The 27,999-nt window shown below is 38.8% G+C and overlaps 1 protein-coding gene across 1 annotated transcript; it reads left to right on the forward strand.

Moving 5' to 3' along the window:
* The first annotated feature begins 26 nt into the window (after positions 1–26).
* trap1 (TNF receptor-associated protein 1) lies at positions 27–27,979 on the forward strand. Its single transcript, XM_061974167.1, has 18 exons — positions 27–237; positions 4,030–4,200; positions 4,286–4,368; positions 9,293–9,433; positions 10,847–10,918; positions 11,026–11,186; positions 11,285–11,394; positions 12,172–12,245; positions 15,207–15,362; positions 15,645–15,765; positions 15,855–15,924; positions 22,258–22,405; positions 24,806–24,991; positions 25,060–25,198; positions 25,270–25,355; positions 25,421–25,566; positions 25,638–25,710; positions 27,835–27,979. The coding sequence occupies exons 1-18, from the start codon at positions 120–122 to the stop codon at positions 27,934–27,936; spliced, it is 2,157 nt and encodes a 718-aa protein (XP_061830151.1). The 5' UTR covers positions 27–119; the 3' UTR covers positions 27,937–27,979.
* The last annotated feature ends 20 nt before the right edge of the window (positions 27,980–27,999 follow it).

Genomic DNA, 27,999 nt, shown 5'->3' on the forward strand with positions numbered 1-27,999 from the left:
TGGAACACCGCACCTCCGTCATTAGGACCAGCGGGGTCTGTCAGTGTAGTTCAGCGTGTCCAGTGACAAGTGTCCTCCTGTGGCAACTTGACCGCAATTGTCCACCGTCCTCTATCACCATGTCCCGCTGTCTTTCTTTGGCCCGGTTCGGTATCACTTTGTCCGCCAGAACCCCTTCAAGAGTACCACCGTGTACACGAAGGCTGAGCTGTTCTGTCTCGCCATCCCTGACACGGGGTAAGTGTGTTAGCATAGCCGGGCTAGCATTTTAGCATTGTGTTACTTCACAACATTACGCTGCACATTCTTAAAACCTGAAATGTACCGAGAGTAGGTTACTACAAGGTCATTTGCAAAAGAGTAAAATTACTGGAATGGTGTTTACAGTGGGGGTTCAATGTGACGCAAGAGCGAGACTCACCGGCCACAACATTAGGGACACCAATTTAATAGTTATGGATTGAGTTTTTGAATGGAATGAATTTATTTCGTTCATATAATCAACCATTTTGAGTGATCAATTTAACAGCACATATTTACAATCATACACATACACAAAAAAGAAAAGAATGAGCTAAAAGGAATAGGCTGAAGCCAAAGCTTATATTTGCCTATGCTATACATTCACTGAAAATAAGATTGCCTGGAACATCAGCGTTTAAAAAAATCAATGGGATGAATGTAATCGTGCTATATTTTTATAATTTTCCATTATTTCACCTTTCGTGGTTTTCTTAAACCTAAACAAAGATTACTTCTAGACCTCCACCCCAGATCCCACCTCACTCCTACCCACTTCTCCAAAGTGGGCTGGCTCAGGGTGGAGGACAGAGTAAAACAACTTGAGCCTAGTCTATAAAATCCGCTACACCTCCCTGATACCGAAGTACATGTCAAACTACTTCCTTAACGTAAATGACGGCCATAACCACAACACCAGGGGAGCTCTACTAACCACGTTAAACCCAGATTCCGATCTAACAAAGGTCTTAACTCATTCTCTTTCTATGCCACATCAATGTGGAATGCGCTCCCAACAGGTATAAAAGAAAGGGCATCTCTATCCTCCTTCAAAACCGCAATAAAAGTACACCTCCAGGCAACTTAAACCCTAAACTAACACCCTCCCCGGATTGTTGTTAATAATCAAATGTAAACAATCAAATGCAGATATTTTTCTTATGCCTTCTAATCTCTCTCTCTATGTCCACTACTTGCTGTACATATCCTACCAAGTCAGACCTACACTGTTTCAATATCCATTTCTCTGTTCCCAATTGTTGATGACTGATGATAACAACCAAACCTAAACCCCCCCCCCTTCCACACCCTGAATTGTAAATAATGTAAATAATTCAATGTATACACCCTGATGATTATTTTGTGTGATGACTGTATTATGATGATAGTATACATGATAGTATATATCTGTATCATGAATCAATTTAAGTGGACCCCGACTTAAACAAGTTGAAAAACTTATTTGGGTGTTACCATTTAGTGGTCAATTGTACGGAATATGTACTTCATTGTGCAACCTACTAATAAAAGTCTCAAGTCAACTACATGTCTTCAACTCATCACTGAGCTTGTTCCACCATTTAACTTCTAAAACATATTATTGATTAATTCCGGTTTATTGAAACTACAGGAGCTAGTAAAGTTACAGACATTATGGGTCATGTTTAAGGCTAAAAGTAAAACTTTACCAGCAAATTTACAAATAAATGTTTGTCATCACTTCTGAGAATACAGAGCATAGAAGAAAAGGTCATTTCAAACATCAGTATTCAAGGACAACTTTAAAACAAATGCATATATCAGTGGTGGGGGTTAAACTATGGAATTCTCTTTACAATGAGATAAAAGACTGTAAAAATATATTCCAATTGAAAAAAAATATATAAAGACAGAACAATAAGATCATATGGACAGCCATAAGTGTTTACATTTTGCTTTATATTTATTATTGTACTTATTTTTTGCCTGGTTTTGTATTTGTTTTGTATCATCCCGTGAGGTGTATATTACTTTTTTTGTGTTCGGTTTGTACTTCATGAAGTTTTGCACTTGTTGTGTTTTTTTGTGTGTTTTTTGTTTGTTTTCATTATATATGGATGTAATTGTTGGTTTATAGGATATCCATTAAGTAAGATTACGTATTATGTTGAAGGGGGCAGGAAAATATAAAATTTTTCTTCATCCTGCTCCTTCTCAGGCATTGGTGTGTAAATTTATAATTGAATAATTGAGGTATAATTGTCTATCGATCAAAGATGCACATCAATGAAGGAGATAAATAAAAAATGAATGAATGAAAAAACGGAAATACATTTGTATTTTATCTTCCTTCTTACTTTACTTATTTCAAAAATCAATATCCCCCGTAAATTATAGTTTTCTATAACCTAAGAATACAAGCTGGAAGGCTGTTATTCTTTACTCGAAACACAATTTCTAGAGAGGTCCGATAATGGCTTTTTTGCCGATATCCGATATTCCGATATTGTCCAACTCTTAATTACAGATTCCGATATCAACTGATACCGATATTTACAGTCGTGGAATTAACACATTATTATGCCTAATTTTGTTGTGATGCCCCGCTGGATGCATTAAACAATTTAACAAGGTTTTCCAAAATAAATCAACTCAAGTTATGGAAAAAAATGCCAACATGGCTTTGCCATATTTATTATTGAAGTCACAAAGTGCATTATTTTTTTTAACATGCCTCAAAACAGCAGCTTGGAATTTGGGACATGCTCTCCCTGATAAAGCATGAGGAGGTTGAGGTGGGGTTGGTAGGGAGTAGCGTGGGGTGTATATTGTAGCGTCCCGGAAGAGTTAGTGCTGCAAGGGGTTCTGGGTATTTGTTCTGTTGTGTTTATGTTGTGTTACGAAATGTGTTTGTCATTCTTGTTTGGTGTGGGTTCACAGTGTGGCGCATATTTGTAACAGTGTTAAAGTTGTTTATACGGCCACCCTCAGTGTGACCAAGTATGCCTTGCATAGATATTATGTGACTGGGCCGGCACGCAAAGGAAATGCCTCTAAGGTTTATTGGCGCTCTGTACTCCTCCCCACGTCCGTGTACACAGCGGCGTTTTAAAAAGTCATAAATTTTACTTTGTGAAACCCATCCATCCATTTTCTACCACTTGTCCCTTTTGGGGTCGCGGGGGGCGCTGGAGCCTATCTCAGCTGCATTCGGGCGGAAGGCGGGGTACACCCTGGACAAGTCACCATCTCATCACAGGGCCAACACCGATACCGATAATTTTGAAACCGATACCGATCATTTCCGATATTACATTTTAAAGCATTTATCGGCCGATAATATCGGCAGTCTGATATTATCGGACATCCCTAACAATTTCCATTGTTTTAAAAACACTATCTGAAAATTTTAACACATTAGAACTTATGAATAATGGATTGGTAGGTTCATAGTAGCACGCTTTGTCTATTATTCTAATGACCCTTTTTTGAAGTTTAATTATTGGGTCTATGTTTGTTTTATAAGCATTTCCCCAAACTTCAACACAATATGTTAAATATGGAAAAATAAAAGAATAATATAACATATGCAGACATTTCTTATTCAGCTTGTGTCTTACTTTATAAAGAATAGCAATGGATTTAGATATTTTTCCCTTTATATATTCAATATGTAGTTTCGAACATAATTTATGATCAATTATTATTCCCAAGAATTTAGTTTCATATACTCTTATAAATTTCCACTTGATTTAATTTTAATTTTGCTTCCCAATTTGTCCTTGCACCACTAAACACCATAAATTCAGTTTTCTTTTCATCAGTTTAATTTAGTTATATCAGTTTATTTCGAACATGCATACAATTACAAGATGATCCATCACAATTTCCAGTTTCTCCTTTCACTAACAGCTGGCCTACATGGGAGCAAGCAGCATAAGTGCCGTAGTTTCTAAATAACCATGTTTTACATCAAAGTTGACGTACTAGAGCTTCATTTAGTTTTTGGACTTGCTTCCATGTCCTCAGACCTCCAGGTGGAACCCCAGCAAAGGCGGAGCAGTCGGCCCAAACTGTGGCGCTCTCAGCAGGTGTTTCCTTGGATCAGCCAGCAGTCATACTACAGCACGCAAGAAGCTGAAAAGGAGCCTGAGGAGGAACCTTTGCACACCATCATCAAAGATTCTGAGTCTGTGCAAGGTGTAGTGTGTACATTTTTGACAGTTATTTTTACTTGTGCCACTGTTTGTTAGTATATAACTGTTCTCCTATTTGATCCACATAGGCACCTTCTCTAAACATGAATTTCAGGCCGAGACGAAAAAGCTTCTGGACATTGTTGCCAGGTCTCTGTACTCGGAGAAGGAGGTAATATGTTTAGGAAACATGAGCGTATTCGCACTACACCATTGCGAGTGTCCCTCCCAATTTCTCTGAGTTTGTAGATTATTATTTGTGGTCATAGTTTAGGTCTTTGTGATTTTTTTTTTACTGTGGAAGTTGCCATTAAGGGCTTGCGAGATGAGAAATTGCATTTAAAAAATGACAGGTCTGTATTAAGCATGCAAATGTAGTCACAGGTGTGCAAGCATACTGGGGGTTTTGACTTTTGCCATGTTTTGATTCCTTTGATATATAGTAGAACTTTGATTTACTAGTTTAATTGGTTCTTGAACAGGGCTGTTTCCCCATAAGAAACAATGTAAACATGAATAATGGGTTGTCGCCTTGACAAAAGTCTAGTAGTAAAAGTATAAAACAATACAAGGCGCTATACAGTACTGTATATCAAACAAATATAACAAATGGGTGATGGATCAACTATCCTTTTATAACAAAACCAAACAACGAGCTAAACTGTCCTCATTTGTAACCACCCTGCCGACTCGCACACACATTGTCTTTAGCCCTCTAGTGCGTTCACAGTTTGAAATCACAGAACGTCATAACTTTAACAGTCAGGTCGCTACAATGATTAGGAATAAAAAATAAAACTCACTTCAAATTATTGGTTAATAATTTTGTCGTTCAACAGAAGGGAGGGGGAGGAAACACTTTGGATAATTTCTTAATGTGTTAAACCACACACTGCTTGTCAGTTGCTTTCTTTGGACTCACATCGAGCTAGCAAAACTGGAAAAAGGCTAAAAAAACCCACTTACGCTTGCAACACAGCTGACTGAATGAGCGCCGGAGATTAATCAGCCCGCCCTCAATAGACGCACAAGTGGTGGACGGAACTTTTGTACACTGAGACAAGGCAGGGCTTCCCCCAGATTGCCAAAACACTTGTGGCGGTGGGGGCGTGGTCAATATGACATCATTAAATCAATTGTATATTCGGCGCCGATTCATATATTTCCTTTAAAAAGGCAAAAAATGTATACCGTACATACATATAGGGCTGGGCGATATGGCCTTTTTAAAAAAATTTTAAGGCCATTTCGCGATACATGATATATATCTCGATATTTTGCCTTAGCCTTGAAAGAACACTTGATGCATATAATCACAGAAGTATGATGATTCTATGTGTCTACATTAAAACATTCTGCATTAATGTATGCTACTTTAAGACTTTTATGCAGAGAAGGAAATCACAACTAAAAAAATCACTATTTTTTTCATACGGTGTTGATCTGGAAATGTTTGCCTCTGCATTTTGATGGTGTGGGCGTGTGGCACAGAACAGAGATGTTGACATGCGGAGTAAGCACTCTTCATTCTCTAGCATGTGACTTTTCAAATGATGCTACATATTAGCAATAATGCTACTTTTTATAGTAACGCTTTCGCTCCACACTTGACAAATTACGGTTGTCTGTTCGACATATTCCGACTTGAAGCCAAACCACCGCCAGACGATGGACCCCATGCTGTTTTTTGGGGGAATTAATTATTCCTTCATTTGTTACCAGATTCGCACCTTCTTTCTCTCGTATTACCGCTAGCATCACAGCTAACGTTAGCTATGCTGCTACCTCGTTGCTGCGCGAGGGCGTATACGTATGTGACGTATGTTGTGACAGTATGTGACGTGTGTAGAAGCTGCGCTTGCTGTCTGTGAGAAGGAGAGACAGGAAAGAGCGAGGAGAGCCTGTAGTGTAATGCCAGCAGCTAAAAGCAACTGCGTGAGAACGCATACTCGAGTATTACGATATAGTAATTTTTTATATCGCACAGAGACAAACCCGCGATATATCGCGCATATCGATATATCGCCCAGCCCTACATACATATACAAACTTGGACTGTGAAACGATTAAAATATTTGATTGTGGTTAATCGTGGTTTGTTCATAGTTATCTCGCAATGAACAATTAATTGAAGATAGATATCGTTTTTCATCATTAAAAAGTGTACCTTAGACAGATAATTTTCAAGTTTTTATTACCATGAATTAGGGCTTGGCGATATATCGAAAATACTTGATATATTGCGGGTTTGTCTCTGTGCGATGTAGAAAATGACTATCGTGAGTATACGTTCTCACGCAGTTGTTTTTAGCTGCGGGCATTACACTACAGGCATTTTTCACTCTTTCTTGTGTCTCCTTCTCACAGAGAGATAAAACAAGCGCACCTTCTTATATACGTCACATACTGTCGCGCGTGCAACGTCATACGCCCTCACCGAGCAGAGAGGTAGCAGAGAGGAATGTACCATAGGTAAAGTTAGCTGTGGCAGCTAACTTCTGTGGCAGGTGCAAGCAGAGAGGTGCGAGTGGTAATACGAGAGAGAGAGAAGGTGCGAATCTGGTAACAAATGGAGGAAGAATAATTAATTCCCAAGCAAAACAGCACAGGGTCCATCGTCTGGTGGTGGTTTGGCTTCAAGCGGAAGATGTTGAACAGACAACCGTAATGTCAAGTATGCGACAAAAGCGTTGCTACAAAAAGTAGCAGCACTACTAATTTGTAGCATCATTTGAAAAGTCACCCGCTCGAGAATGAAGAGTGCTTGAAACTCCGCATGTCAACAACTCGGCCGGTGCCACACCCAACAAAGCACTGACCCAATTGAGCCTGGCATCTTCCATTTCCAGATCAACACTGTATGAAAAAAATAGTGAAAAACAGAAGGAGATAACGTCCGCAGGAACCTACCACATAGCGAAGGACATACACTATTGGATTTCCTATTATGCAGCTCATTTGTATTTGACAGTTATTTAAATATCTTGTGTGACATCATGCACAAAAGTGAACTTTATTTGTTATAAAATAATGTAGTGGCGTTCTGTACAAAAAGTGCACTTTAATTTAGTGTTGTTTTGATATGTCATCTTAGTGACATCATGCACAAAAGTGCACTAATAGCCTGTTTTAAAATGTCTCTGACAATCTTGCACTTTCTGTTTTGAAATGACATGAATGTTTGTGCCACTGCTTAATAACTGTTTAAAAAATACAGTTTTGATAAATTGACTTAGTTGTGATTTCCCTCTCTGGATGAAAGTTTAAAATTAGCATATATTAATGCAGTATGAACACGAATGTTTTAATGTAGACACATAGAATGATCATACTGCTGTGATTATATGCATCAAGTGTTCATTCAAGGCTAAAGCAAAATATCAAGATATATATCATGTATTGAGACATGGCCTAAAAATATTGAGATATTAATAAAAGGCCATATCGCCCAGCTCTGCCATGAATGGACAATTAATTTGCTTTAATGAAATGTTTTTTTTAAACATTATGCTTTTTTTAACAGCTCAACACAGAAAGGACATTAACATGTTTTTAATGACAATAAAACAAATTACCTAAACTGCCTTAGTGTCTTGCCAGATTTTGTTTTTTGGAGGAATACAGAATGTGTATTCTTGCTGTATGACCACTTGCATTCAGAGAAGGTGCGACACCATATTTAGATACCAGTTTCACACATTAATAACACAATGTGGATTGTTACGACCATGCTTTGATTGTCAAAGATTTTTGGTAATCCATCTATCCATCCATTTTCTACCGCTTGTCCCTCTAGGGGTCGCGGGGGGTGCTGGAGCTTATGCTAGCTGCATTCAGGCAGAAGGCGGCGTACACCCTGGACAATTCGCCACCTCATCGCAGGGCCAACACAGACACACACTCACATTCACACACAAGGGTCAATTTAGTGTTGCCAATCAAACTATCCTCAGGTGCATGTCTTTGGAGGTGGGAGGACGCCTGATGTAATCTGTAATATTTTTAACTGAATACATGCTTCTGATATTCTGTACATTACATGTTATAAAAGCTAATGGTATTCATATCTCTGCAGGATAATAAAATGTAATATTCAGCCTGTTAAACATTCCTTAATTGAGGACTATCCACCAGAACATTTTATAAAAGAATATAAACTTGCTTTCAATCTGCCAGAAAATGTCCTATTCCTCAATAGATGTACAGCATTTATTTAGATAGAAATATCATGTCATTGCATTACAAAACATCTTTGACAAAGCATGATCCTAATGTAAGACATTTTTTCATTTTGTTATGTAGTTAGACGTATTGTAACGAAAGTTTGTGATTGGTGTGAGAAGGCGTCTTGACGGTGTGAAAGTCGCCGATAAAGAAGTGACCCTGGACTTCCTGCCCACTCTCTTTACTTTTTGCTGAGCTTCTTTGCCATTTTACCAAAACCGTTACAGTAACAATCTACATTTTATGTTATTCATGCGTTAAACTAAGCTAAACACGGTGATGAAGCTCGACCGACCTCTCTGAATGCCAGCTTGGCAGCACGCTGTTAACGTCTCACAGCGATCATGGATTAAAAAAATTGTTTTGTCTTGTCGTGAGAACAACTTGTCATGGCATTGGACCTGATATTTCCACAATGTTTCCTTTTCTTTGTCCATTTCTGATCGCTTTTTATCCGCTTGTGGCTCATCAGTAACTAGTGAAAGCAGCCAATTTTTATATGCTACGGACTGGCCCAAGAGTCAAAAAAGAGTCAGGACGCATGTACGTTAATCACAATTTAAGAAATTGAGCGCTGTTTAGGAACTTATAGTTAACTCGTTATCGGGTTAATTTTGACAGCCCTACTAAAAACATATTAATTGGTATTGACTTTTATTTTTTTATTATATTGTTTTGCTCTATTTTTTAACTCTTGCTGCTTATTGTACAATGTAATTAATATTTTAAAATGTTTAATCGTGTAATTAATTGTGATTACAATAATAATCAAAATAATCATGATTGTTATTCTTGCTATAATCGTTCAGTCCTAGGTTATACTTATTTCAACCTTGGTTTAGACTAAACTTCTCTGGCTTCATCTCCTCTAGGTGTTCATCAGGGAGCTGATCTCTAACGGCAGTGATGCTCTGGAGAAGCTGCGCCACAAACTGATCACAGCAGGTGGCGAGACCGCTCCTATGGAGATCCATCTGCAGACTGACGCTGCTAAAGGCACCTTCACTCTACAGGTACATTCAATCAACTGCAATCCAATACAAGAATTGTATCAACAATTCTTCCTTTACAACGCTGACAACGCTAAGTTTTTCGGGACACTGTCAGAAAGCTATTCATTTAACAATGTTTATTTTTGTGCCGTCAGAGTGTTGTTGTAGTTAAGGATGTGCCGATCGATCAGTATCAATCAGTATCCGATCCCCTCTGGCTCACACTGTATGTATTTTTAGTCCCCCTGTTTACAAGCTAGCAGATAATTGTATAATTCCATACACAGTGTGGAGTCGCTCCCCAAATTAATAATAATAACCTCCATTGCGGAAAATTAGGTATCATTAAATAAAGTATCATTATCACTGTACAAAAGGCTAAACATGTGACACACACAGTGCAAGCCAGCCAGGAGCAGGCATGCTAATAGCTAAGCTCTCCGCTAAGATAGCTTGAAACAACACCAAAAAAAAAAGTGCTCAGTAAAGTTTAAGAAGTTTGGATGGAAGGTGTTAACTTACATCAGAAAGTAAGCAGCTATTAACAGGAAATCAACGAGTAGATTAATAAGAGTCTAGAGAGAGGATAATATAACAGGAACCGATGTCGTGTCAGCGTTATTGCGGCCAGAAATACACAGCATGTAAGTGGTGGGGTCAATCCATAAATCGGTGGAGTTGCTACCAAGGGTATATTTTTATTTTTTTTAAAAACCAACAACATTTTACTGTGTTTTTCAAGGACAATCGCACAGCCTGGACCACCTGTGTAACATATTTTTTCTTCACATAATGACCTCACTAATTTTACTCTGCACTGCTATATTTGACTTTCAGTACATGATTCAGTTTCACAGAATATTCAGCATGCAGGTCAAGCCTGTTGCGTCTGTTGGTTTCTATACATTTACTTAATCTTCTGTGTAGATGTTGAAATTCTAACAAAAACAGTGATTTATCTTGCTAGTGACGTGGGACTTCTATTATTTTGATCACAACTGTATAAATAATCGGTTTATAATTTAATCCTAGCCCCTAAATCGAATCATAATCAAATTGTGAGGTGCCCAAAGATTCCTACCTTTCGTACCAGACTATCTCACTTATAGATGATCGGTATCGCAATCGGCAGCCTCAAACCCTGATCAGAACGTCATTAGTTGTAGATTTTGACTAAAACATAATTTATAATGTACAAAAGTGCACATCTTTTTTTTTTCTTACAAACTTTAATTGCTCCCAATGTTTTTCTTTTTAATGTCCTTAATATTCTGTATTTATTATGAATGTACAGTACTTTCAAGAGTGACTGCTAAAAGTCCCAGATTGTCTACAAAAAGCAGTTTTGTGAGCAATTATGCCACCTAGTGGACGTACATGTTACTATATGCCATGCTGACATTCTTAATTTTTGAATGGGTTTTTTCTTAACAGGACACAGGAGTGGGTATGAACCAAGAGGAGCTGGTTACCAACCTGGGAACTATAGCACGTTCTGGGTCAAAGGTAGCGCTTTCATTTATTTATTCTTTTTTATATCCTTATATGTCTATGAAAATGTGGCTTCATTTCTAAGAGCTAACAATCTTTGTGTCATCTTCTGTTTTTTGCAGGCATTTTTGGATGCTCTGCAAAACCAAGCAGAGGCCAATAGCACCATCATCGGGCAGTTTGGCGTCGGCTTCTACTCTGCCTTCATGGTGGCTGACCGCGTGGACGTCTATTCTAAATCGGCTGAGCCCGAAGCACCTGGATACAAGTGGTCCTCTGATGGGTGAGAACATGCTTTTACTTATACTAGTACACAATACTGTACAGCTCGTAGAAACTGTTAAAACTACAATAAGTTCACTTTCTATTTCTGTCTTCAAGCTCTGGACTCTTTGAAATAGCCGAGGCCAATGGTGTTCAGCAGGGCACAAAGATTGTGTTGTACCTCAAAGATGACTGCAAGGAGTTTTCCTCTGAGGACAGAGTTAAAGGTAAAGAACTGCACTTTGCACAGTACACTTCCTTCCGGTACAATACCGATATTGGAGCCTTCAGTATTGACTGATGCCGCTATTAATACATTACAGTATCAGCACAAATCTTAGTACACACTTAAGTACATATTTTGTAGTATAAATTGTTAGAAAAGGCTTGATCAAGCGACATGACTCAGAAGAATGGTAGGTATGAAACACATTGATCTAATGACAGACTTATACTTTTTGAAGTGGAGTGGTGCTTAGTTCATTGGCAACACTTAGTGGTCACAATAATTCATTAAATTAAGCTAATGATGCAGACATGTTTGTAACTGCACACTTTGGAGACTTTGTATCTGTATGTAATATGCAAATGTAATTATTTGATGCTTGTTTATACTGACAAATGATGTAGACTGCAACATTTTTCAGTTACGGACACTTATGTCCATGTAAAACACTCTGCAGGACTGCTTGTATCGGAGCTCACTGTATATAGGAGAGTTTTAAAGGCAAGCTAATAGCCTCTGATACTTTTTTTGTTGGTATCGGAACAATATCAATATTGAATCAGAACTTGTCTACGCACCATACGACAATAAGCTGTTCTTTGAAGTCTTTAACTGGCTAAGTTTTACACAAGTAAACACGCTGCTAGACTATTTGTATTGGAGATTTTAGATGCAAACCGATATCATCCGATTTTTGCTAATATCCGAAAGATATTAATATCGAATCAGGATACTCCTTCTTGCCATATGACAATAAGGCAATATGTCTTTTCTGCAGATGTTGTGACAAAGTACAGCAACTTTGTCAGCTTTCCCATTTTCCTCAACGGACGGAGGCTGAACACTCTTCAGGTGAGTTAGTTGTGTGGATTATTGTGATCGCTTGACTGCCATTCTTAGTAGGGCTGAACAATTAATCACATTTTAGTCTCGATTTTGGGCCTCACAACTGGCATGCAAATTTCTGAGCTTGTAACGGTTAAGTGGATGAGGAAAACGAGTGAAAAAAGGACAATGTCTACAAGGAGTTTGGGATCTCACCATAAAATAACACCATAACCATAATCATAACCATGGTTGTTACTATTTATTTGACACAATGCTAGTATGCCTAATCAATAATCACTAAACTCAACAAAAAAAAGTAAGGCATATGATTTCCGCTTTAACATAACCGCCAACGTAATCACACAATCGGCCAATAAAACAAAGTCTGCTGTTTACACAGAATATCACGTAAATTAACATAAATGTGAATGAAATGCTATCATTGTTAGGAGAAGGAACATTTTTTCGGTGAAATGTGTCAGGGACCGCTAATTCATCCCCAAAACACTTAACCTCCATGTTCTGAACTAAACAATGTAGGGATGGTCACTTAAAGCAGCGACTAAACTACGAAGCTGAAGCTAGCAAGAACAATCCATACACCCACAACACATCTCATCTGCTTGTGTTGTTGTGAACGATATCATTGATGTAAGATCAACGTACAAACAGTACAGCAGTCGCAGTTGAGAGGCTGGCTCTTTTTTTTGTTACACAGCCTAAAGTCTCTACAATCGTCACACTCAGAACAACAGCACACTTGCCCTCTTCACTATAACAACTGTGTGCAACATCTGGCCTGACTGCACTAATAAAATAAAGGTTTCAAAAAACTACTTTACACAAGTCAGGGATTCCCCCAGCTTGCCAATATACTGTACATGTGGCAGTGGGGGCATAACTAGGGGCATGGTCAAAGGGACGTAATTATATACAGTAATTTGCATAATTGTTGATAATGCAAATATATATATATTTTTTTAATAATAAAAATAATTGACATACATATAAAACAAGTGTTATAAGTAATTAGTATTAACTAGGGGTGTAACGATACGTGTATTTGTATTGAACCGTTTCGGTACGGGGGTTTCGGTTCGGTTCGGAGATGTACCGAACGAGTTTCCACACGGACATATTAAGTAGCGTACCGCACGTTGTGTAAACAATGCACACCGAGGCACAACACACGGCATGCTAGCAGCGACCGAGCTACGACAACATGTAAAAGCCAGAGCTGGAAGACCCTCCTGCCTCGTTAAGATCTCCCGTTTGGAAACACTTTGGCTGCGCGATACAACAATGGAGGACGGAGGTTTGCCGACATTGTTCAGCAGCTGCTTCTGACCACACGTCAAACATGCTAACCCATTTGAAGCGTCACCACCGCATTCAAGCAGCCTCTCCTCGGCGAGTCAGGCAAGGCTAAAGCAATAACAAATGTTTTTATAGCAGCAGATTTAAGACCATATTGCATTAGAAACTAGATTTTGACCCACTTCTATGGTGGAAGAACAATAAGCCCATATATCCTCTTACTGCCAAGTTAGCCAGGCTGGGGGGGAAAAGAAAAGTTAATCTGAGGCTGAGTTGACTTGAAACTGTTTAATGTTGCACTTTTTATATGTACAAGAAAAGTTTTGTCATTTTATTTAATCTGAGCAACAACTTGAGGCAGTTTAATGTTGATTAACGTGGACCCCGACTTAAACACGTTGAAAAACGTATTCGGGTGTTACCATTTAGTGGTCAATTGTACGGAATATGTACTGTACTGTGCAATCTACTAATAACAATTTCTTAACAAATTAAGAAACCATTCTGAGCCTTATCTTATTTAGTTTTTACTTTATATATGTTGACCACATTATCACTGGCAATGGACCTTGTGTGTATGTGTATGTTATGCCATCGTTTACAAATTTGGTAAATAACCAAAACATTTATATTTTGTTGTTTTCTTACTGTACCGAAAATGAACCGAACCGTGACCTCTAAACCGAGGTACGTACCGAACTGAAATTTTTGTGTACCGTTACACCCCTAGTATTAACACATTTTTCTTATATAGTTTTTTTTTTACAATTGTTATTATTGTACAATGTAACACAGGCTGTGTACCAGTGGCAGCTGCTGGTCTTTTAAGTAGAGGAAGCTATATTTCAGCGACTCTTTAAACATGAGTACAGTCTCCTATTCCAGATCAAATATATAAACATGCTAGATTTTACGAGGAAAATTTCAATTGGAAAATTATACATTTCTCTATATCAACAGGAATAACGGAATGAAAGTTGAAAAATGCTTTGGTAGTGTTTTATATTTCAAGATGGCTGATTCGCTCATTTTGCTGTCCCTGTGATTCAGGCCAAACTGGTCATCCAATCATCATGCGGAAGCCCGGCGTCCCACTTTCAATCACTCTTATTCATTCGCTCTGTAGGCGGGACAAAGTCAAGCATTTATCCAATGATTGTCTAGTTTGGCTGCAGCACTTTGATGCTAACACAACGATTAAGTAAAGATCGCGCCAGCTGTCGCTAAAGTAGCTGATTCTAAACAAAAGTTGAACGCATCGTAACGCATTTAGTCAAATGCAAACACAAAAGAACACATTTGACCACTTTTTTGATATTTTAGAGGAAGCTGAACTTCCCTTGCAGTCTTTAGCAGTCGCCACTGCTGTATACCTGGCATGTCACAAAAAGGCGGGAAAGAGAATGAATGTGAATGTGAGGATTTTTGCATTTAACACAAAGATTATTAAACTGTGTTTATGACCCAAGAATAAGTGTAAAAGAACATCTAAATAATTATGATTATTATTTTGACCATAATCGTCCAGCTGTAAGTCATAGAAAACTGACTAAAAAAAGCACTCAAATTGTTTCCACCCTTCATAAAGCGTCATAGAAATTGGTTATGTTGTTCTTGTATTTTCTGCTAACTCCCCAACAATCCAAATCCTGTCCTGTTTGCCACAAGGCCTTGTGGATGATGGAGCCCAAAGAGATCAGTGACTGGCAGCACGAAGAATTCTACCGCTACATCGCGCAGGCGTACGACAAGCCGCGCTACATGCTGCACTACCGCACCGACGCTCCGCTCAACATCCGGAGCATTTTCTACGTCCCTGAAACGGTAAGTAGTTTTGGTTTTCATTTCTATGCAGCAACGTCATCCATCCATTTTCTACTGCTTATTCCCTTCGGGGTCGTGAGCCTATCTCAGCTACAATCGGGCGGAAGGCGGGGTACACCCTGGACAAGTCGCCACCTCATCACAGGGCTAACACAGATAGACAACATTCACACTCACATTCACACACTTGGTCCAATTTAGTGTTGCCAATCAACCTATCCCCAGGTGCATGTCATGTGAGCATTATTTTCATTTTTCTTTTTCTTTTTTTTTTCCAAACAGAAGCCGTCCATGTTTGATGTGAGCAGGGAGATGGGCTCCAGCGTGGCTCTCTACAGCAGGAAGGTTCTCATTCAGACCAAAGCCACCGACATCCTGCCCAAGTGGTTGCGTTTTCTCAGGGGTAAGTGTTCTCCCAAACACCATCTCTCTGTACTTATGAGCACATCTTGTCTTATCATGCTCATACCTGTTTGATCTGCTTGTGTGCAGGGGTGGTGGACAGTGAGGACATCCCTCTCAACTTGAGCAGAGAGCTTCTACAGGAGAGCGCCCTCATCAGGTACAATGCATGGAAGAAGCGCAAACTGAGGGAAATTTTATTTATATTAAAGTAGTGTTGCACAATATTTATACGTTATGAATTATTTAAATTGGGCTGACAAAAGAGCTTTGAATACTATTGTTATATTGTGATAATGCATGTTGATAAAACATTCTATTTGTGTTCCGCAAGTTTGACAGCGATCAAAGGCGTCTTCAACGCAATGTAGCGTCTTTGCTAATGTCCCTCCTTTTAATCACTAGTTCACGCCTCCATGGCGGCAAATAATCTGTTTCTTACATGTATCATTATCACTGGATGATTACAGAACAATAACTAGCTAATAAGCATGCTACACTCAGGCATGTGAAATGTCTGCAAAAACTTGAAAATTTGTGTTTTTAAAACTTTCAATTTCCTTTAAAAATATCACTTTTGTGGGTTTTTTTTATGAAATATTGTAGCCTGTAAGGGCAGGAGTTGAAGGAGCAGTGTCAAATGTTGGAGCTAATTGTTTTAAAGTGCCAGTTGAGTGGAAAAACAAGTTGCCTCTATATTAAAGCTATTATTATATATGTCTCATTTATGACACCAAAAGGCTTCCAAAGTTTGCGAATAAATAGATATCATCAAAATAGTATAAATCTCAGAGATTCCCGAGCCATTTTGAGAGTTAATGAGGATGCCAGTTATGTGATCAGTGATGTTGCGCTAGCAACCACAGATCCCTTCCTTATCAACAACTATGCTAATCGAGCAGACTGTGTGAGAGCCAACAACGATTACTTTGCGACAAATTATGATCCAGAACCCTATGTTTTTGAGCCCAAACACAAAGAGAATGAGCAATGAATTTTAGAAACCGAATGGAACTTTATTGTGACACTGTAGCACCAGCAAGCAGCATTGCGAGGTGCTAATCATACAAACTAACCATAGTAAACCTTAATAAAACAAACACTGTACAATTTCCCCTCTTGTTGGGATGCTGACCGATGGGACGCTTACAAAATCTTGTTTAGATGAAGATTAATCGCAAACCTCACGTAGGGTTAAAAAAAAAAAAAAAAAAAAAGTTGCTGCAACGAGTGTCTTTTTTTTGCCCACTCGGGGGATGTCAAAGTCGACCAGCCTCTCGGTCTATGGCCACATTTGTCTACTACCAGGTGAGAGATGCATGAGACAAAGCAGAAGGAGCTGCTGGCTTCATGTGTCGACAATAGCAGCGTAAGCCAGCATTATCTCACTGCTATCAATGCGCTACTGAAATATGCTGTCTGCATTGGCGCTTATAATAACAATATTACTCATATTTGGTTAATTTTCAGGTCACGACATGTTGGCGATTTTTCTGAATGTTTTTAGAGAGGTTATAATGGGTGCAATAGAGGACCCTTGATCTGTTGACTCAATTACTAGCTATTTATTTGCGATTTCAAATCCATAAAACAAGCCAAGCCTATCTGTTCTTGTCTTACATAAGGATTGCGAATGATAGACAGCACATCTTTTTCCAATTTTTGCGTATTTCTAGTATGACTGATCTGATAACATGGTCAAGAGTGCTGAAGCGTTCCCATTGTGATGTCAATCTACGGAAAATGCCAAAGGTATTAGGAGCCGAATTCTCAAAATGGCGGACTGTATTTGTGGCATTTTGTGATGTTTAAACTGTATTTTCACATACTTTACAGATTGTAGATACAATTGGATATTTTTTTATTGGATGCAATGAAACACAAATAAGCAAAGTATAATCAACTTGTTTTTTCCTTCTACTGGAACTTTAATGACATTCAGACTTTTTCTTATCAGCAATCCGTGGTGTGTGGCTTCTCAGCGCAACAACACAAAACACCTTAAATGTGTCTCTTTAAAACTTGTTCGACCGTAACTCTCCAACAATAACAAAAGTTCCGTGAGTGAATTATGAAAATCCACTACAATTATTAAAAAAAAAAAAAAAAAAAAAAGGATCCAAACAAAATGTGTTGAATGCTCGTCTCAGCTAATCGCTGTTCCTCCTGCCTAAATTCCGCACTGAATTGCAGGACATGGAGACGACCTCGGTGCCGAAACGAGCTCGCTTGTTCACATATTAGCATCATATAGCTAGCTTACTTGTTGTCGCCTGCGTTCACTCTTCAAGCCACAACGTTGAAGGCTTACTACTTTCCTGCTAATCATACTAGGATGCTTACAATCTGAACACTGTTAGTTCCGAACCAGTTGTAGAGCATTAATTAGTAGCCAGCGCGAAGGTATATTTTTGACGTGACGGATGGAGGTCACAACACCAGAAGTATATCACTGAAGGGTCGTGGCTATAGGATAGAGTTGCCAAATGCCAAACGTTTTCTGAGTTATTTGCATGCATGTTATATAATTATATATTACATTTTCAATTATAATAATGTTAGTAAAATATCTACAAAAAACCTCCAAAAATTATGTGGTACATTATATGGGACAGTTAAAATAGATTTCTTAATGAAAATAAATCTAAAGGTAAAATTATAGTGTAGAAAGGCCGGTTGGATGTACTGCCAAATTCTCTGAAACGCCTTTGGAGACGGCTTATGGTAGAGAAATGAACATTTGATTCATGGGCAACAGCTCTGGTGGACATTCCTGCAGTCAGCATGCCAACTGCACGCTTCCTCAAAACTTGCGACATCTGTGGCATTGTGCCGTGTGATAAAACTGCACATTTCAGTTTGGCCTTTTATTGTGGTCAGCCTGTGCAATAATCATGCTGTTTAATCAGAATCTTGTGAGATGGGATGGATTAAGTTAGCAAAGAAAAAATGCTCACTACCAGAGATTTAGACAGATATGTGAACAATATTTGAGAGGAATAGGTATTTTGTGTATATAGTAAATGTTTTAGATCTTTGAGTTCAAGTCATGAAAAATGGGAGCAAAAACAAGTTTATATTTTTGTATTTATTTTATATTTTCACCCAATTGCAGGAAATGTTTTGAATTTCAAAATTTTCTTTTGGGGCTTGGGTGCAGCACATTTTCCTCCTTTTTTCGTCAGTTTTCCTATTTTCTTCTAAAATGGTGCTCACATGCCTGTACACCACACATCGTAGGAGGATACAAAAAAGCATAGCTAACCGCTAAGTTGGAGCTCATAAATGTAAATAAAGGTGTAACAGTACCAAATATAGTATCAGTATATAGTCGATAAAACAGCGCTTAGTTGATATTTTTTAATCACAAAATATTTTTGCCGTTTTTGTTTACAAACTTGGGAAATAAGAGCCAATAGTAGTTTTTGCACTATTGACTTTATTATACATTTTGTATGTAATAAAAGGAACTAAGGGAACTATTTAAATATTAATTCATATTGTTACAACGCCATACTGTGTTTTCGTCAGATTACTGTTGTGATGACATTTTTTAATATGAACATTTGTCTGACCAATACTGGCCCTTTAACTACTTGGTATTCGATAAATACTCAGATTTGTAGTATCGTCCAAAACTAAAGTATCCAAATAGAAGAATGAGTAATTATTACATTTTAACATAATTGTACATAAAACCATGTTACAACAGAAAGTGACCAACAATTAACAGTTATTTTTAGCAAGTACAATAATAATAGTTTTGCCAAAATCAAATAACTGGAAATGATGCAATATGTTCGCACATACGTCAGCAGCTAAATTGTCTATTACCAAGTCTGCCATTATTAGAACACACACGCCTTTGTTCCTGGAAGTAGGAACACACATTTGTTGCCAGAAGTTCAATTTCAATTTGCTTTTTTTAACCAGGTAAAGACTCATTGAAATTAAAATCTCTTTTTCAAGAGCAACCTGACAAGTGCGCTGCTATGGAAACAGAAATCAATGCGCAGAAGAAATCATTCACGACAATGATTAAAATGACCAAACTATGGTAAATATTGAATGTAGTACAAATTGTTTTGAATGCCTACTACATTATATACTTGCAGTGTGTATATAAAACGTCAATGGAGGGTTTTGAAGTTGTTTTAGAGCGCTTTGAAGGCTACAACAGTGACTCCCATTAGCCGCATCTTCCAAGCGTTTTTTATCATCTTAAAAATCCCCACCCCAAAAAAGGTGTGTTCTTGTCTCTCATAATGATTGTGAACGATAGGCTAAATAAAATAAAAAAAGTGCATTTCCCTTGCAAATCTTTTACTTGATCAAATGGAAAATGTTTCTTGTAGAGATGTTCCGATCAGGGATTTATGCTGCCGATTCTGGTACCGATCATCCATGATCCATCACCCGATACCAAAATTAATAATAATAATGGATCAGATGTACCAACTGCAATTTTTTAAATGTATTTATGGTGAGTGCTGTTGGCAGTTTAAAAATATTAGTACAATCGAATATTTAAACTACCGGTAATTCTTCATTCTCAAATCAAAGGCATTGGTATACAATAGCTGAAAAGCAAAAACTACCATCATTTGGTTTTTGCCCTCAAAGTCCTAAATTTGCAAACATGAGCAAAAACAACAGCAAAAAAAATTCAGAAAATAAAATAATTGACCTAATCACTCTAGTATAGACTATATTTTGATATAATTGATGCTGTCGACACCACAAATTTATGAATCGATCCACCCTCCTTATGTGTGGTGCACTTCTAGCTGTGACAATACTGACACATCAACAGTCACCAGTTGTTTTATTATCTTCTCCCTAACGCTTATTAAATCTACTTGAGTGATTCTCAAACTGTGGTATGCCAAATAATCACTTGATTAAAGTAAAGTGTTTTATTTTCCTATATTCAAACACAGTGTTTCTGTTCAAACTGTGTGTAATCTTACATTGGCCAAAAATATTAAACATACTCGGTTAATAAAACGTCTGCCCTGTTTTTAATGAATACGTAGGTCTATTGCGCATAGTTTTTTCTGAAGTTGTACTTGGTGAAAAAAGTTTGAGAACCCATCTTTGTTCATTTCCTGTAAATAACTGCTTACATTTTGCTGCAGCATGGTTCCATCTACACTTCTTAAACTTTACTATGCTATTTATTTCTTCTGTTGTTTCAAGCTAGCTTAGATAGAGTGCCTGCCCCTACTTGCGCTCTGTGTAACATGTTTAGCATCGTCCTAATACTTGATGATAATACCAAAAAAAAATTCAGTTTATTTTCTGTAATGGAGGTGATTATTATCTTAACTTCGGGGAGTATGTATGAATTAACAGAGTTAGCTGCTAGCTAGTCAGCTGGGATACTAAAATGATTGTCAGCCAGAGGGGATTGCCGTTTGTGATCGCCATTGATCGGCCATGGCTATTCGGAATTCTGACAACAGGACATTTGTTGATTGGAGTAAGCTCTGCTCTGGTTTGTCGACAAATTGGAAGTTGCTGGCAGTCTTCAAAGTACCCCAAAGCTGCCACAAATGATTGGAGGATGCGGGAAGAACTGTGGACACTCTTGTGATTTGGATAACATCGGACTGTCTGCCCCGCTGGATGAATTTTGAGGACCATTCATAGACAGTTTAGAGTGAAAAGCAAATTTAATTTTCACTTGCATACAAAACATTCTAACTTGGATTGTTTCCCTGGCTTCGAGACTCTCCCGAAGACACAACAAACTCCCTTCTTGTCTCTCATGGACACACACTTGTTGACTTTGGACTGACTAGCGTCTGCACGACACCAAGGCCGCGGAACAGAGACACGCGGCAGGCTTACACACACACACATGCATCCACAAAAAATATACGCCACACACACATACCCCACACCCCATCCAACGCCCTTGGCGCGAATCCCTTAGGGGAGATAAACGGCTGGGCAGCGCCTGAAGAGCTGCAGCCCGCCACCGTAGCCCCCACTCCCTCCCCTCTGTTGCTAGTCTCGAGATGTTGTTATATGTATATGTGCTTTGCTATGGAGGTTTTTTCCTACTCCAGACTGGACCCCCTTAGGAGCCCAGTCTAAATTGTATTTTTGTTTACCCATCCTTCCCCAGCGTTGACCTTCTTCCCATCTTTTACGGGGCGCCTTATGGCGACCCATCAGCGTTCCTGTTCTGTATCCCTGTACACTGTTTGTTTGTCTAATCTTGAATGGGTTTGCACAAAGTTTCGTTGTACTTGTGCAATGACAATGAAGACCTACCTACCTACCTATCACAAACATGAAAATGGGCCGATACTGATATGCAGCTGATTGATCCACAAATCCCTACTTTGGTGGTTACGTACAGACTGGCACTAATGATTAATAGTGGATAATAAGTGTGATTTACACACAATGAAGAGTGTTATGCTGCCCTCTACTGTTGACATGTCGTGCTTGCTGACATGTGTGTGTGTCTTCCCTCCTCCAGGAAGCTTCGTGACGTCCTGCAGCAGAGGGTGATTCGCTTCCTGCTGGACCAGAGCAAGAAAGAGCCTGAGAAATACAACACGTTCTTTGAGGACTACGGCCTCTTCATGCGGGAGGGCATTGTCACCACCCAGGAGCAGGACGTCAAGGTTATTAAATGCTGTGCTTATCCCACACTTAATCCACATTCAATGCTGAATGTGGATTCTGGATTTCACTCAAAAGTCCAGACCGTCATTTCTTTCCTTTTATTTTTCCTTTAGTTTGCAACAGTTTCTCCAAAGGAAAAAACAGCTTCTTTTTTCTTTTTCCAGTCTTGTTTAGCAATCTTTTTAGCAGTCGTTTTAGTAGTCATTTTAGGTGAAAAACCTTGAAAGTAAATAAATCAACCAATCATCAATCTCATAATAATTTACAATTATTAATTAGTAGGGATGTCCGATAACTGCTTTAAAATGTAATAATGGAAATTACCGGTATCAGTTTCAAAATTATCGGTATCGGTTTCAAAAAGTAAAATGTATAACTTTTTAAAACGCCGCTGTGTACGCGGACGTAGGGAGAAGTACAGAGCACCAATAAACCTTAAAGGCATTTCCTTTGCGTGCCGGCCCAATCACATAATATCTACGGCTATTCACACACATAAGTGAATGCACAGCCTACTTGGTCAAGAGCCATACAGGTCACACTGAGGGCGGCCGTATAAACAACTTTAACACTTACAAATATGCGCCACACTGTGAACCCACACCAAACAAGAATGAAAAACACATTTCGGGAGAACATCCGCACCGTAACACAACATCACAACAGAACAAATACGCAGAACCCCTTGCAGCACTAACTCTTCCGGGACGCTACAATACACCAGCCAACAGTTACACAAAACACTGAGTATTTAGCCTCCATATTAAGCACGCTACATGCACACAACTCTCACCCTCATCTCACCAGTGTAACAGATGCCTCGCACCCACAAAGAGAAACAAAGCGCGATCTCACCGGCTGTCCGTTCAGCTTTTGGTTTTGGTACACTTTTGGCACAACTTTCTCTGTAAGGAAGTAAACTTTTTTCCGCTCTGCGCTGCGGTGGTGTCTTTCGTTCTGCTTGATTTGACACAGCTGACTAATTAACGGGTTCGCGCACCGACAGATAAGACGGGAGCACACCCCGCTATACCTGCGCGTTAACGTAAATAGATTGACTCTGACTGGCCGGATTAGGGCTGGGCGATGTGGCCTTTTTTAAATATCTCTATTTTTAGGCCATGTCACGATACACGATATATATCTCGATATTTTGCCTTAGCTTTGAATGAACACTTGATGCATATAATCACAGCAGTATGATGATTGTTTGTGTCTACATTAAAACATTCTTGTTCATACTGCATTAATATATGCTCATTTTAAACTTTCATGCAGAGAGGGAAATCACAACTAAGTCAATTGACCAAAACTGTATTTATTAAACAGTTAAGCAGTGGCACAAACATTCATGTCATTTCAAAACAAAGTGCAAGATTGTCAGAGACATTTTAAAACAAGCTATGAGTGCACTTTTGTGCATGATGTCACTAAGATGACATATCAAAAAACACTAAATTAAAGTGCACTTTTTGTACAGAACGCCACTACAATAGTTTAAAACAAATAAAGTGCACTTTTGTGCATGATGTCACACAAAATATTTAGCTGCATAATAGGAACTCAAATCGCTATGTGGTAGGTTACTGTGGATGTTATCTCCTTCTGTTGTTCACTATTTTTTTCATACGGTGTTGGTGTGGAAATGGTTGCCTCTGCATTTTGTTGGTGTGGCACTGAACGGAGATGTTGACATGCGGAGTAAGCACTCTTCATTCTCTAGCGGGTGACTTTTCAAAGGATGCTACATATAAGCAGTAATGCTACTTTTTGTAGAAACGATTTTGCCCCACACTTGACAAATTACGGTTGTCCGTTCGACATATTCCCACTTGAAGCCAAACCACCGCCAGACGATGGACCCCCTGCTGTTTTTTTTGGGAATTAATTCTTTCTTCATTTGTTACCAGATTCGCATCTTCTTTCTCTCGTATTACCACTCGCACCACAGCTAACGCTACCCATGTCGCTATCTCTCTGCTCCGACAGGGCGTATACATATGTGACGTATGTAAGAAGGTGCGCTTGCTGTCTGTGAGAAGGAGAGACAAGAAAGAGTGAAAAAAGCCTGTAGTGTATAGCCTGCAGCTAAAAGCAACTGCGTGAGAACGTATACTCGAATATCACGATATAGTCATTTTCTATATCGCCCCGCCCAAGGCCGAATTCTATACCTTAGCTGGGCTCGCCTAGGTGAATAGGGGTGTGGATGTGCTCTACCAAGTGCTCTACAATAAGATACAATTTTATTAAGTGGGGTTTGGCTGGTTGCCAGGCCGTCCCAGTTGCAAGCTCGCACATCAACTGACGAGACAGCTGTTCGGCGCTACAGTGACTTTTAAAAAAAATAATTCTGACATAAAACATCTCTCCTAACCTCTGTGCATTTTCTGTTGCAGGAGGACATTGCCAAGCTGCTCCGCTTCGAGTCGTCTGCACTGCCGGCGGGCCAGCACACGAACATGATGGAGTACTCCTCCCGCATGACGGCAGGAACACGTAACATCTACTACCTCTGTGCACCCAACCGCCATCTGGCTGAAAAGTCCCCCTACTTTGAGGCCATGAAACAGAAAGACATGGAGGTCAGAGGCTGCGAGCGCTTCCAGCTAGAAATGTCACATTTCTTCATGTGTTTTTGTCTTTCCATCAGGTGCTCTTCTGCTACGAGCAGTTTGACGAACTGACCTTGCTGCACCTCAGGGAGTTTGACAAGAAGAAGCTCATCTCCGTGGAAACAGACATCGTGGTGGACCACTACAAGGAGGAGAAGTTTGAGGACAGTAAACCAGGTGATCTGCACTCTTTTTGTTCTCTTTACTCATGCCCGCCTTCTTTGACCCCAACTTTTATTTTTGGACAGCGTCGGAGCGTCTGACGCAGGAGCAAGCCGACGACCTGATGGCCTGGATGAAGAACTCCCTGGGCCCCCGCGTCTCCAACATTAAGGTAAAGCAGAATAAAGCGAAGAGAAAGTGGAGGTCCTCAATTAAAACGGCCGCCATTCTGCTTAGCTCACTCCCCGCCTGGACACACACCCTGCCATGATCACCGTGCTGGAAATGGGCGCGGCGCGACACTTCCTGCGCACACAGCAGATGGCCCGCAGCGCCGAGGAGAGAGCTCAGCTCCTGCAGCCCACTCTGGAGATCAACTCAGGGTGAGAGCAATGTGATGAACCCCTCGTCCGTATGAGTGTAAGCAAGCCTTCATGATGTTTGTTTGTTGTAGACACGACCTGATCAAGAAGCTCCACACCCTGAAGGACTCCAACTCTGAATTGGCAGCACTGCTACTGGATCAGGTCAGGACTTATATTTTATGATTTATTCATCATACTTTTGCTAATTTAAAGTTTTCTTTCCATTCATATTTGAAACAATAGAGATGCTAAAGCTACTGGCTCGCTGCGTTTATTAAATATGGTAGATTGTCAGGACCTGGACACTTTCAGAAGGGCAGGAAGTCAACATTGGACTTAAAAATAAGAACTGTAAATTCAGGACTTACTTATGAGTGAATTTTATCTTGAGATTTCAAGAAAAATATACCGTATTTTTCGAACTATAAGTCGCAGTTTTTTTCATAGTTTGGCCGGGAGTGCGACTTACTGTATACTCAGGAGCGACTTATGTGTGAAATTATTAACACATTACCGTAAAATATCAAATAATATTATTTAGCTCATTCACGTAAGAGACTAGACTTATAAGATTTCATGGGATTTAGCGATTAGGAGTGACAGATTGTTTGGTAAACGTATAGCATGTTCTATATGTTATAGTTATTTGAATGACTCTTACCATAATATGTTACGTTAACATACCAGGCACGTTCTCAGTTGGTTATTTATGCCTCATATAACGTACACTTATTCAGCCTGTTCACTATTCTTTATTTATTTTAAATTGCCTTTCAAATGTATATTCTTGGTGTTGGGTTTTATCAAATACATTCCCCCCCAAAAATGCGACTTATACTCCAGTGTGACTTATATGTTTTTTTCCTTCTTTATTATGCATTTTCTGCTGGTGCGATTTATACTCCGGAGCAATTTATACTCCGAAAAATACGGTAATCCAAAAGTCAAATAAGAAACCAGCCCAACGATCCAGAATTCCTAATCAGGATTGTACGTGAAATTCCAAATAAGATATCCCCATAATATCAAATTGGGTTGTCCCAATTGTTTGACTTCCATGAGTATTGACCAATACCGACCGAGTGAAATTACTCATAGAATAATGGCAGTATGAAAAACACTAACCTATTTATTAACTGTTTTAATTCAAGTGAAGTGGAACACCTGGTGATCACAATAATTCATTACGTTAAAGGGGAACTGCATTTTTTTTGGAATTTTGCCTAACATTCACAACCATTATGAAAGACATGACAGATAGATAAAAAAAATTCTAACTATTGAAATAAACATAAATAAAAGTCTGCTTATAGCAGAGCCACTGGGAGCTCCAATATTCCACCCATAAAATGCAATAAGTGCCAACAATACTCCATTTACATTTAGTTACTTGATTATCATCCAAGTATTAATGATATTATAGTGAACAAAAATATAAATGGAGCACTTTTGTTTTTGCTCTTGTTTTCCAAGAGTTGAACTCAAAGATCTAAAACTTTTACTATATACATAAGACCTATTCCTCTCAGATGTGTAAATCTGTGTTCGTGAGCACTTCTTTTTAGCCAAGATAATCCATCCCACCTCACAGGTGTAGCATATCAAGATGCTGATTAAACCGCATATTTGCATCTTGCGAGGACGCATTTTCTTGTGGATGACTATCACATGACAGCATAGTCATTTAACTAACTATTTACTGAATCATCCCCATATTTGATTTCTGTCCTATCATATTTACTCTGACACATGTGTTTACAAAATAAACTAGAGGGCAGACTTAGAAGTACTTTTCCTAACAAAGTATCATTGACCCCGACTTTCTGGTAGTTAAAACATAAAATACAAACGATAAGACAATACTTTGACAGTAAATACTAAACAAGTAAAGTATATTAAAAATGTATCAAACAAACATTTAATGAAATGGTTACTATGCTACCTGCACCCTTTGACTGGATTTGTGGGCCGCTTTTCTTTTGTAAAATATTGCACTGTTCCACCCTTCTTGAATACTTTGAGGAACTCTAAAAAAATGTTTATCCTTTTTGTGATTTGAACGGTTGGCATAGCTGAAAACAATGCAAGCATTGGGTATTTTTCTTGCAGGTTAAATGATGCTCAGTACCCATTGAGAATAGATGCTGCTTGACCACCACGCATATTTAATGTCACGTCCCAAGCAATCAAACTAATATTGGATCAGAATATAATATATATATATATATTATAACATGGTCCTAAAGCGTTGCATAACTATTACTTGTTTTATTATTTTTGTTCAAGATTTATGACAACGCCATGATCGCAGCTGGCCTAAACGACGATCCTCGACCAATGATTTCCCGCCTCAACGACCTGCTGACTAAAGCTCTGGAGAAGCACTGAGTGACTTGCTGACTGAAATATTTAGATGGCAGAAGCTCATGCTGAACATTTCCAGTCGTCAAT

This window comes from Nerophis lumbriciformis, linkage group LG22 (assembly GCF_033978685.3).
Source record: "Nerophis lumbriciformis linkage group LG22, RoL_Nlum_v2.1, whole genome shotgun sequence".
Classification (NCBI taxonomy): Eukaryota; Metazoa; Chordata; class Actinopteri; order Syngnathiformes; family Syngnathidae; genus Nerophis; species Nerophis lumbriciformis.